The sequence below is a fragment of the Halichoerus grypus genome, chromosome 13 (genome assembly GCF_964656455.1).
Source record: "Halichoerus grypus chromosome 13, mHalGry1.hap1.1, whole genome shotgun sequence".
NCBI lineage: Eukaryota > Metazoa > Chordata > Mammalia > Carnivora > Phocidae > Halichoerus > Halichoerus grypus.
This window is the reverse complement of record NC_135724.1, coordinates 86,713,037-86,725,824: the sequence shown is the minus strand read 5'-3', so window position 1 is coordinate 86,725,824 and position 12,788 is coordinate 86,713,037. Positions and strand designations below refer to the sequence as shown.

Here is a 12,788-nt window from a genome sequence, read left to right as displayed (position 1 = left end):
CTTAGCCTTCCATTGTGAGCGAGAGCCTTAGGTTCAGGCAGGGGCTGGGGTTATCAGGATAGGCAGGGGTCCGGTGGCTGCCAGAAACCCTTCTCAGGGTCTTATCTTTCTGTCTCAGGGCAGATGAAGTCGGCCTGATCATGACCAACTTGGAGAAAGCTAATCAGGTGAGAAGATGTGTGCTAACACTCATTCTGCCCAGGGTGGGGGGTTTGGGCCGGGGGGAACCCAACTGATATTTATTGATACCACTGCCATGTGCCATGCTGAGTGCTAGGGCCGGGAGTGTCTGGGACCCTGGGCTCCCGGAGGAAGGAGGAAGGGATGCTGACAGAATACTCAGAAATAGGGTGACCCAGGCAGTAGAAGTTGGGGAAGGGGCACCTGACCCAGACTTGAGGGTCAGGGAGGACATCATGGAGGAAGGGCCATGTTGCTGAGACCTGACGAATAAATTGAAATTGCAGCGGGATGGCATTCTAGGCCAGGGGACAGCCTAGGTGAAGGCCAGGTGCCCTTCCCTGGCGGCTCCTGTGCAGGAGGCCTCTCCAGCAGGAGGAAGGCGGCGGAGCGGTGACTGGTGAGCCCAGCCCGAAGGCCAAGCTGGGACGTGGGTCTCTCCCAAGCAGACTGAGCGAGGAACCATGTTCCAAAGAGCCTGAGGTGGTGACAAGGGACAAGCCCCAGCTGCTTCCTTCCCTCCCTCCCCACACCACCAGCTCTCCTGCAGCCTCCTCCCTTGATCCCAGCCATGCCAGCCAATCACTGGATGGACCCCAAACTTGCTTGGGGCCCCCATCTTCTAGTCCCAGCCCAGGTCCTCAAAAGTCCACGAGCCTCTGCGAGTCCCCATTTTCGCATATGTAAATGGGGTCCCACACCCTGCCTTCTTCAGACCTCAGACATGTTGCCGTCTGGGGGGCAAAGCTGGCAGGAGTCTGGAAGGAGGTGAAGCGTGGCCATGGGGTCCGGTCTGGAGTCTCAAGGGCCCAACACATCTCCACCCACCCTCGGCTCCCTGCAATGCCAGCAGCCAGGGACATGGCCAGGAGGGGCCAGCAGTGTGACAGCGAGTAATCATTTCCCTGGAGCAGCACGCTTTACAGCTGGGTTCTAAAGCCCAGGAGGTCTTCTCTGGACGAAGGGCGTTCCAGGCGGAAGGCACCGCAGGATCAAAGGCCCGGAGGCACGGCTGTGCCGGCTTAAGTGCAGGGCCCACCCACCTGCAGAGGAAACGTGGAAAAGAGTAGCATTTTTAGGGTAGTTTTTTGAATACATAATCCATTTTCATAGTTCAAAACTCAAAAAGGTTCATACTTGGGAAACTCCCGTCTCCTTCCCCAATTCAGCTTCCCAGTTATTCTCCCTTTGGCAGCCTCTCTTACCTGTTTCTAGTGTCTCCTTCTAGAGATCCGTTCACAAGCTCGGGAATGTATCTATTTTTACCCCTTTTTATAACAAAAACCATAATATACTGTACCCACCCTCTCGAACCTTATTTGTTCCACATGTATATCTTAGAACTCATTCCATGTCTGCATAAAAGAAGTCCATTTATTTACGGCCGTGTGGTATTGCCCTACATGGCCACTCCGTCATCTAACCGGGGGGTGGCAAGCTTTCCGTGAAGGAGCAGAGAGTAAATATGCCCAGCTTTGTGTCACAGCCATTCCACTTTGCCATATGTGAAAGCGTAGACCATATGCGAGCGAATGGGTGTGGCTGTGTTCCAGAAAAACTTGATACACAAAACAGGCATCCAGCTGCAGTTTGCCCGCCCATGGTCTAACCAGTCCCCGACTGATGAAGACCATGATATTTCCAGTCATTTAACATTATCGTCAATCCTGCGGGGAACACCCTTACACAGATACTATTTCAGACATGCATGAGCCACTAAATAGGGTAAATTCTGAGAAGTGGAATTCCTGGGCTGAGGATCTGTGCATTTTTATTTGACAGATGTGGCCAAACTGCCCAGTTTACACTCCCTGCAGTTAAGACAGGGCCGGTTTCCCTACAGCCTCACTAGTATCGTGTGTCGCCAAACTTTTGGATCTTTGCCAGTCAAATAGGCTTGCGAAAAGAGATCTTAGAGCAGTTTGAATAGGAAACAACTCTTTTTTAATGTTTATCTTTTCTGAGTATAAAAGTAAAACCTCATTATAGAAAGTATGGAGAAGAAAATAAATGTCATCATATTAGGGTTTTTTTAATCTGTATTAAGATTATCCAGAATGTGAACAAGAGGATTCTGGAGCAGAGCAGATCAGTGTTACTACTTACATAGTAATAACCCTGCCAGGTTGCCCCAGTTCTTCCCCCAGGGGTGACAATCAGACATCATCTTGCACGCACCAGATTTCTTACTGTGGGCAAGGAACCCCCACATGTGACTCTGGATGGTTATATAGGAGAGGGACTTTCTGAGAGAGGGAGAAAACTAGCTCCCTAGTGTCATGATGAACAGAAGGGCAAGCATCCTGAGTTTTTAGCGTGTGGAATGAAAATACTTCTCTCCATGGGGAAGATAAGACTCGTAACTTTCTAGTAGCTTTAAACCCAGCTTTCCAACCCAGGGGATGTGTCCATGGTCGGGGTCTCATCCCCCACTGAAATGTAAACACATACCTTCAGAGAGGAAAATTACTATGACTTGCTTCACCAGCTGATGTCAGAAACTGACTTCCGGGCTTGTCATTTAGCCCCGTCCTGTTTCAGTCAGATTTGCTTGGGAAGCCCTAGCTGTGCAGAAACATAAAAATATTTCTCTATACCTGCACACCCAAAACCTTTCCGAAAACAAAACTGACTTGAGCCATTTCTGGAACAAGGCAGGATACTAGTAAGTGAACAAATCAATTTAAAAAATAAATTAACAAAATGTGAACATGGATATATGTGGGTCTCCATGTGCATATAGTAGGTATAGTGTCTTGATTGCCAAGATCAGTGTGAAAGTTAACTGTAATCGTTACGACCTGCGTCACCAACTGAGAGTTAAAATACAGTCACAGCTCTTTTAACAAAGTTAGACAATTATTGTTACCTAAGCTAAGATACCTAATAAGTTGTAGTTTACCAGATCACTTACTTTGCGAAACAACTCTATGAGGTAGTTACTTTTATCATCCCCATTTTATAAATAGGGGAACTGAGGCTGGGCAGATGAAATCTCTTGCCCAAGGTCACACAACCAGGGAGTGACAAAGTACAGATTTCTCTCGAAAGCCATAAGGCTACATTGTTAACATTTGGAGGCTTCCTTCCAGGCTTTTTTCTTAGAAATTTTTGAGGAGTTAAGATCCACCATATACCCAGTTTGGAAAACTGGCATTCTGATTTAGAAATGTATTTCATTGCCCCCACTTCACAAGAGGAAAACTGAGACCCAGAGAGAGGAAATGACTTGCCCAGGGGCCTGCCTCAGCTCATGGGCTGGGAAACACTCTGCAGACACTCCATCCAGGTGGCACTAGGTGGCATGGGAGCTGGAGACAAACACCCAGCCCTGCATGAAGCATGCAGGGGGACGGCAGAAGGCCAGGGTGGGATCCAGTGTGGCCCTGCTCACCTTTTAACCGCGCTTGCCTCCACTCTCCTCCCCAGCGAGCTGAGGCTGCCCAGCGGGAGGTAGAAAGTCTTCGGGAACAACTTGCCTCAGTCAACAGCTCTATCCGCCTGGCCTGCTGCTCCCCCCAGGGACCCAGTGGGGTAAGGATGGTGGGGGAGCCAGAGGGAAAGGTTGGGAAAAGCCATGTTGGTGAGTATGAATATGCGGATGCCATTTTGTGGATCAGTCATGTGCCTCTGTGTGAAATTAGGCACATGAATGTGTGTGGATACAGTGGGCATAGCATCTAAATTGCCAAGGTCAATGTATAGTTAACTATAATTACTATGACTTGCTTCACCAGCTGAAGGTCAAAATACAGCCACAGCTCTTTGCAAACTCAAGCTTCCATATGTGATTAATAGGAAGTCCAGCGTCTTCCTTTGGAGGCCCTCCTTTACCCCCCAATTGTCCAAGAATGCCAGCAACTTACTCAGGCCAAAGAGGACCATTTCCATGGCCAGATGCCTGGCAAGACTGGGTGGGAGGGTAAGTTTGAGCAATAGAGCAGCAGTGCAGTTTTGGTGGCTGCCACCAGGTGTCGCCATTGACCACTGGTTCTCAATCCTACCAAACCGCAGTAGGACCACTTAACCAAGATCTGAGATTGACATTCCTATCAGCCACTGGTTCCCAAACATGCCAGAGTGATTCCAGTGGGTTTTTCCAAACAGCCGCATGCTACAAAGCACCTGTCTTTAGTCATCAATCCTGAGGTTCCTGTGTTAAGCCTGCTTAGTGCATCTTTCTCCTTCCTCCTGGTTGGTGCCCCTCTGGGGTCCTGGGGTCAGAGGGATTTCAGTCAGAGCCACCCCAACTGACACTTCTGTCCTATGTTAAGAGTCTTCATTGCGGGGTACCTGGCTGGTTCAGTCAGTAGAGCATGCAACTCAATCTCACGGTCATGAGTTCAAGCCCTGTGTTGGGCATGGAGCCTACTTTAAAAAAAAAAAAGAGTCTCCATTGCTCCTCTCCCAGAAAGCCTTGGTTCCTTATGTAAGCTGGTCCACCTTCTCTCCAGATCTCTGCCTACCAAGGGATTAGATTCCCGATTCCTTACCTAACGACAGGTCTGCTCCAGGGTGATTTGCAGCCTCCACCCATGCACCTGAAGTGGCCAGCATACCTTTCACTTCACCTGCCACCCTGCAGCACTGCCCACTGTGGCCGTATCTGTTTTTCTGTTTCAGTGTTGGACTGTGTCTCTGCGAATGTGAATCACTGTGAATGTATATGTCTGTCTGTGCCCTTTGGGCAAGTAACTGTACCCTTAATCTAACTGCGCCTCAGTTTCCTTACCTGTATGAGTAAGACCTACCTGACTGGGCTGTTGGGAAGATGACATGTGAAGTACCTACAATGGTGCTTGGACCTCCTCACTGAGGTCCGTGCTCAGCGAAGGTTTGATGGCACCGTTAGTAGGAGTGGTGTGCTGGGGCGTGTCTCAGGTGGTGTTGCCCACGCCCCGTGTGGTCTCTGAGCACGTGACTCTGTGTGTCACAGTGACACGTCCATATGCGTGTATCTCTTTGATGCTGGGTATTTCTGTGTGTCTGCACGTCAGCGTGAGTATTCCAGCAGGTACTTCTATCAGGGTGTGCTCTGTTTGTGTCTGTGTCCCGGGAAGCAGTGTGTGTATACGTCAGTGTGTCTGGATATCTGCACAACGCAAGGAGTGAGCACAAGAGAGACTGAGAGCAAGAGAGCGCATGGGTTCACCTCAGAAGGAATTTGCCGATGGTATTTAATTAACCCCCGTGGAACCCGGCAAATGCCCGTGTTAATCAGCCACGGGGAATTTTGCTGGTTTGGGGGAGAGTTTTTCTGAGCCCCACAGTGGCGCTTGATGCTAATTAATTTAATGTGTTAATGGCATCCGCTTCCTGTTTTAATTGGCATTTATCTCCCTGGAAGAATAGCCAGTATTGGTAGTAGTAGGCTGTTTTCTGCTCTGTTTTGTTTTTTGTAATGCTTTTTTTTTTTTTTTAAGATTTTTTTTATTTATTTGACAGAGAGAGACACAGCGAGAGAGGGAACACAAGCAGGGGGAGTGGGAGAGGGAGAAGCAGGCTTCCCGCCGAGCAGAGCCTGATGCGGGGCTCGATCCCAGGACTCTGGGATCATGACCTGAGCCGAAGGCAGACGCTCAACGACTGAGCCACCCAGGTGCCCCTGTAATGCTTCTTAGAGTCATTTGTAACTGCTCAGGACCAGCCCGACTTCAGGTCCTCTCAAACATCAACTTCTTCTTCATGCAGGACAAAGGGACCATTTCCTAAAACCTGGAGAAGCCATGGGGTTTGGGGCTAGGGGCAAATTAGGAAGAGATAGGAACCACCACAGGCACGTGTGTGGCCTGTGGCTATGGGGTCTCAGGTCTAAACCTGAGGGTCTGCCTGGAAGGGAGGGGAAATGTGTCGCTGGGATAGGACCTGTGCCCCATTTAGAAACCTAAACATTTATCTGTGATGTTCCCTCTGCTGGGATCACCCAGTCCCCACGTCTTCCTCACCAGACTCTCTCCTTTTTTTTCATCCTTTTATAGCAAAGGTTTTATTGAAGTATAATATATATAAGATCAAATGTGCATATCGTTAAGTGTACAGCATTGAATTTTTCAGAGATGCCATAACCAGCATCCAGATCAACAAGTAGAATGTTCCCCACCCCCAGAATACCCCCCTTGTGTCCCCATCCAGGTGCTACTCCCCAACAGGAGCCACTCTCCTGACTTGTAACTGCACAGCTGGGTTTTGCCTGCTTTTGTATCTGATCTTAATCAGATTGTGCACACACACCTTGCTGTCTGGCTCCTTTCACTTCATATTCTTTTTTTTCTTTTTAAGATTTTATTTATTTATTTGACAGAGAGATAGCAAGAGCAGGAACACAAGCAGGGGGAGCGGAAGAGGGAGAAGCAGGCTTCCCACTGAGCAAGGAGCCCAATGCGGGGCTCGATCCCAGGACCCTGGGATCATGACCTGAGCTGAAGGCAGATGCTTAACGACTGAGCCACCCAGGCGCCCCTCGCTTCATATTCTATCTGAGAGCGTAGTCCATGCTGTGTTAGTAGTTGTGGATTATCCATTTTCAGTGCTGTAGCGTGTTCCGTGGTATGGATGTGTCACGACCTGCTCATCCATTCTCTCGTTGGAGGGCATTTGGAAGCCAGTGGAGGGTTTCCAGCTTGGGGCTGTTACAGAGACGGCTGCTACGAATGTTAGTCTTGGTGTTCGCACGTGTGTCTTGTGCACGGTACCTGCTTTCCCCACACATATGTACCAAGCAGAAGTGCACATGTCCACCCTTAGTGGATGCTGCCAAGCAATTTTCCAAATCACTAACTTGTTCTTGAACTTCATCACAGTTTAGACACATCTTCCTCCAGAAAACCTTCCCTGCCCACTCCCCGCCAGTTTGAATACTAGAGGGAAGGCATCCAGGCTGGTAGGAGTGGCTTGAGCAAAGGCTCAGAGATAGGAGGAGGAAAACCAGAGCCTGTAAGGAGGGGCTGAGTCACTCTGGGGAGCACAGCACCGGGGGGTGGGAGGGGGAACGTGCCACGGATGGATTTCCCATTTTGTCTGGGATTCAGGGGTGGGGAAGCCAGCCCTCCAGCTGCCTGCCCCACACCTCTTAGCCCCTCAAAGCCCCACTTTGTCCTCAGGATAAGGTGAACTTCGCGTTGTGCTCGGGCCCCCGGCTTGAAGCCGCGCTGGCCTCCAAGGATCGGGAGATCCTGCGGCTGCTGAAGGATGTGCAGCACCTCCAGAACTCTCTGCAGGAGCTGGAGGAGACCTCGGCCAACCAGATCGCGGACCTGGAGCGGCAGCTCACGGCTAAGTCCGAGGCCATAGAGGTAGGTCTTGGGAGAGGAGGTGTGCAGACGGGAGACGGGCGAGGCGTCCCCAGGCAGAAGGACGTGGGCCAGCCTGAAACCATCTTTGTTTCCTCCTCTAGAAGCTGGAAGAGAAGCTCCAGGCGCAGTCTGACTATGAAGAAATTAAAACAGAGCTGAGGTACTGTGCAGAGTGGGGCTCCACCACCCCCAGCCCTCTTTCTTGGTGGGGAGAGGCCCTGGACAAAGTTCATGATCTTCCTCCCTCCCACCACACCCCATTTGGCGATACCCTTGTCTCTCCTCCATGGCAGCCTGGGTCTCAGAACTTAACCACACTTGGTTCTTTGCCCTCCAGAGCCATCTATCCAAGAACTTGCAAGGTGGCTCGCGGTCCATGCGGGAACTGGGGGGGGGTGGTGCTTGCATCAGATTAGCTCAGGCCGGCCAGTGTGGGAGTTTGTTAATGCAACACCCCTTCAGGTATCATTGGAAGCAGTTCACAGCCTGCTCCTTAAGGCTTGTTGTTGTCCCGGGTCCGGTGTTATGTAAGGTCCACGGGGTGGGGCAGTTGTTCTCAGTCAGGGAAGATGAGCTAGAGGAAGTACCTCTCGAGACCTCTCCCCAAGCGCCGGGAGCTTGGCTGGCCTCGGACTCTCCCCACTTTCTCTGGCAGCATCCTGAAAGCCATGAAGCTGGCCTCCAGCACTTGCAGCCTCCCCCAGGTGAGTGTTCCCGCCACTGTCCCCGCCACTGTCCCCGCCGTGCGGGCTGCCCCTGAGAGCCTTCTGCCAGCCGTGCCCTCTCAGCCTGGCTTCTTGTCTCCCCAGGGCATGGCCAAGCCCGAAGACTCATTGCTCATGGCAAAGGAGGCCTTCTTCCCCACGCAGAAATTCCTTCTGGAAAAGCCCGGTCTTCTGGCCAGCCCTGGTAGGGGAGACGGAATGCTCTTGGGGCCAAGGGGCTGTGATAGGGGCTGCCCATGGGCCTCTGGCCTTCTCCGCGCCCCCACGCCACCGCCTCCCATGCGGGCAGGAGACGGATGGAGAGAAGGGGTCCACACTGAATGAGCAGCTGCTGTGTGGTAGCGCTAGCTGGGGGCTGTCCGTGGGGAAGCCAGCTGGCAGTGCCCCCCACGGTATCCACACACACCTACCCCACGCAGCTCACTCGGGCCCTCCCAAGACCCCCCCCAAAGGCTTCACTCATCCCCGAGCCCTGATGAGCAGCGGGAAGAGGTCACAGGGCACACGGAGGGCGTTCACATTGTACCCCCGCAGCAGGACTGCTGGTAATGACCCACAGACATTGCGCTCTCCCCAAATCACCTTCTCAGCTGCTCAGCCCTTCTCCCCACACAGTGGCTCCATAACCTTATAGCTGTGTGGCCCCGGCCAAGACTCTCTGTGCTGCCTCTGTTTCCTCATCTGTAAAATGGGGACAACAACGGATCCATTCCATGGGTGCTGTTCACGTGGGGAATGCAAACACGTAGGACGCGTAGGAAGAGGAGGGCTGCAAGGTGGGCAGGGGCCAGGAGTGGGCACCCTGCCGCGGTGGGCGTTGGTCCGGATGCCCCACCCTGGGGCCAGGTGCTAGCACGTAACGGGTGCTCAGTGCATGTTCTTAATGTCGGAGGGAGGGCTCCCCAGAACTGGCGTGTGGGCCAGGCCTGCACAGATGGGGATTTGAGGATCAGAAGGGGCGCTCTTAGTACTGCTGGACGCCCATAGCACTTCTCTCCCCCTCCCCGCCTGCCCTCTCCCCCCACCTTTTCTCCCTGAATTGCTCTCTCATGTATGTGTCTCTCTGCCTCCCACTTTCTGTCTCTTTGTCCCTCTGTCTCTTTCTGCCTTTCATTCTGTCTCTGCCTCCATCCGCGTCTCCTCTGGTTTCTCGTTTCTGTCTGCCTCTCTGTTTCCCTGTCTCTGTTTCTTTGGTGTCTCTCTCACTCTCTCTGTCACTCTCGATATTTCTGTCCCTGGCTCACTCGCTCTCTCCCCATCACTGTCTGCTTCTGTCTGTCCTCTCTTCCTGCATCTGTCTGTCTCTCTGACAATATAGAGGAGGACCCTTCGGAGGACGATTCCATCAAAGACTCTCTGGGCACGGAGCAGTCCTACCCATCCCCTCCGCAGCTCCCACCACCACCAGGGCCCGAAGATCCCCTGTCCCCCAGCCCTGGGCAGCCCCTGCTGGGTCCTGGCCTGGGCCCCGATGGCCCAAGGACTTTCTCACTGTCCCCCTTCCCCAGCTTGGCTTCTGGGGACAGACTGGCAGGGGACGCACTGCTGTCCAAGCACATGATGCCCCCGGCCACCTTCAAGGGGGAGGCAGGCGGCCTGCTGGTGTTCCCCCCCGCCTTCTACGGCGCCAAGCCCCCCACGGCCCCTGCCACCCCCGCTCCTGGCCCTGAGCCACCTGGGGCCCCCGAGCCTGTGGACGGGGGTGGGGGCAGCGCAGCTGGGGCAGGGGCCGGAACCGGAACCGAGGAGGAGCACCTGGACACGGCAGAGATTGCATTCCAGGTGAAGGAGCAGCTGCTCAAACACAACATCGGGCAGCGGGTGTTTGGCCACTATGTGCTAGGGCTGTCACAGGGCTCAGTCAGCGAGATCCTGGCCCGGCCCAAGCCCTGGCGCAAGCTCACGGTGAAGGGCAAGGAGCCCTTCATCAAGATGAAGCAGTTCCTGTCGGATGAGCAGAACGTGCTGGCTCTGAGGACCATCCAGGTGCGGCAGCGAGGTGAGGGCCCATCCCAAGGCACAGGGGCTGAGGGCACAGGCTCTGGGCGCAGAGCCAAACTCTGCCACCTCCCAGCTGTGTCGCCTGGGGCAAATGACTTTGCCTCTCTATGCCTCAGGTTCCCCTTCTGTAAAACAAGGAAATATATCCTCGTTCCCTTCTCCCTGGGGCCTGTGGCTACCCCTTGCTCCCCACCTGGCCCTAATGGGACAGCTCAGGCTGATCACTGTGGGAGAAGGCTGAGCCCAGGGGCTGTCCTGGCAAGTAGGTACTTCCTGAGGACCTCCAAGCCTCAGTTTGCCCATCCATGAAATGGCCTGGGTTCCTGCCAACTTGCCAGACTGGACTTTTAGGGTAGCCCATGTGAATGGCCCAAGCTTTGACCTCACAGACACACCTGAGCTTGAGTGCCAGCTCTGCCACTCACGTACTGGGTGACCTGGGGCAACTGACTTTAGTTTCTGTGCCTCGGTTTCCCTATCCATCCCCATCTGTCAGCCTCCTCTGAGGGTTAAATGAGTATAAATCTTTCAGCAGGGCCCCTGGAACATAGTAACTGCTTGAGAACTATTAGCTGTGGTGGTGGCCATCGTTGTATTACTATTATTAGTTTAAGCCAGAATCATTTGTAGATCCAGTTTGTCACACAGACTGGCTAAGTGGTGGTCTTGCCACACACACTCAAGATCTCCCAGCCCTGGCCCTGGAGCCCCTGAGGGAGGAGGGGACCCACCCTTCGCCCTGCCCAGCTCCAGAGATTGACCCTCAGCATGCAGGTCCCCACGACAGATGCCCCCTTGCCTCCCCCAGGCAGTATCACCCCAAGGATCCGCACACCAGAGACAGGCTCGGACGACGCCATCAAGAGCATCCTGGAACAGGCCAAGAAGGAGATCGAGTCCCAGAAGGGGGGTGAGTGCCACTGCCGTAGGGGAGGCCTGAGGCCTCCGGGACCTGCCCTGAGCAGGAGGTGCGCCCTCATCCGCCTTCGTCTACCACAGCGGGATTCCAAGCAGGTCAGAACCTCTTTGCCAACCAACCTGCAGCCAGGTGAGGCCTGGAGAGCCGGGTCCCTGTTAGTATGGGAGCCACTAGCCATGTGTGACTATAGCCACTCAAATTACTTGAAGTTAAATAAAATTACAGCTTCAGTTTTTTGCACAGTGACGAGTGGCCGCCATATGGGACAGCCCAGCCACTGCCGCCGCCCTGGTCTGGATTGTCCAGGTGTCTTCGACTTTGAGGAGACACAGTGATCCGTAATCACACAGGAACTCTGCCAAACACAGAGGCTGAAGCCTCGCCCTCCTTCCTGCACCTCCACTTCCTAGTTCCCAAAGAGACCCTGTTCTCCTGGCTTCCTCCTGCCTCCCAGTCTATACCTTCTGCACTTCCCAGGGGGCCCTGCGTTAGCCTCGTAGTGCTGCTGTTCAGCCACAAACTCAGTGGCTAAAAACAACACAAACTGATGGTCTTACAGCTCCAAAAGTCACAGGTGCACAGTCAGCTCCGTGGGCTAGAGGCAAGGTGTCGGCAGGGCTGCGTTCCTTCTGGAGACTCCAGAGGAGAATCCATTTCCTTACCTTTTCCAGCTTCTAGAGGCTCCCACATTCCTTGCCTCCTGGCCCGTCCTGCCGCCTCACGGCCAGCATCACAGCAGCTTCCTCTCTGCCTCTGATCCTCCTGTTTCCCTCTCACAAGCACCTGTGATGATGTGGGGCCCACCCACATGACCCAGGATCGTCTTCCATCTCAAGATCCTTAACTTAATCACATCTGCAGAGTCCCCTTTGCCATGTGAAGTAACATAGTCTGGGCCCAGGGAAGTGGATACCATTGGGAGACCATTATTTAGCCAACCAGAGTATACTTTCTCCATCAGGCCCTCTGACTTTCCTATCCTTCCTAGATAAGTTAGTCCATTCCTGGAAGTTCCATCAACACCCAAATCACCCCCTCTCCAGGCCACACCTCTCTCGAGAGTTCCAGAGCCCTAAGCCAACTGCTGGCTGGACATGTCCACCAAGGGCCCCCTGGCATCTCAGACTCAGCGTGTCTGAGACGGAACTCACTGTCTTCCCCTACCCCTCACTCACTCCCCAAACCCACCAGCTCAAGGCTGGGAACCCGTCACAGATGTGCCAGATACCCAGGTGGGGTGAGAGGCCATCCTTGACTGCCACCATCATCACTTGCTGGGACCATTGCATTAGCCTCTTCGCTGGCATTACCAATGATATTCTAGGTCCCACTGCAGCCCATTATCCACCCAGAGGCCAGAGGGATCTTTCTAGAGCATACACATGGTCATGTCACTCCTCAGAATCCTTCCACAGCTCCCCATTGCCCTCAAAATAAAAATGCCAACTCCTCAACAAGGCCCCAGGCCCTATGGTCTTGACTTCTCCTGACTCCCTATACCTCTCGAATGAACTGCTTATAGCCATGTCCATTCTCATGCTGTTCCCTGTGCCCCTAATGCCATCCTCACCCCTGGCCAACTCCTGCGCATTCTCAACAATTCAACTCAGAAGTCACCTGGTCTAGAAAACCCACCACCCCCATCCAGATGGATTGGATACCCATCCTCCT

At 53.4% G+C, this 12,788-nt stretch overlaps 1 protein-coding gene across 12 annotated transcripts in view; it reads left to right on the top strand.

Moving 5' to 3' along the window:
- CUX2 (cut like homeobox 2) overlaps positions 1 to 12,788 on the top strand; it is a 256,506-nt gene that overhangs the window by 223,969 nt on the left and 19,749 nt on the right. For 10 of the 12 annotated variants that reach the window (XM_036080583.2, XM_078060978.1, XM_078060979.1 and 7 more), the window contains 8 exons: positions 119 to 167; positions 3,610 to 3,714; positions 7,281 to 7,472; positions 7,574 to 7,632; positions 8,128 to 8,176; positions 8,261 to 8,381; positions 9,516 to 10,196; positions 11,007 to 11,108. In XM_036080583.2, coding sequence (XP_035936476.1) covers positions 119 to 167; positions 3,610 to 3,714; positions 7,281 to 7,472; positions 7,574 to 7,632; positions 8,128 to 8,176; positions 8,261 to 8,381; positions 9,516 to 10,196; positions 11,007 to 11,108 — 1,358 coding nt within the window. The remainder of the gene's footprint in view (positions 1 to 118; positions 168 to 3,609; positions 3,715 to 7,280; positions 7,473 to 7,573; positions 7,633 to 8,127; positions 8,177 to 8,260; positions 8,382 to 9,515; positions 10,197 to 11,006; positions 11,109 to 12,788) is intronic. The other 2 variants (XM_036080580.2, XM_036080577.2) reach the window with 1 other exon arrangement.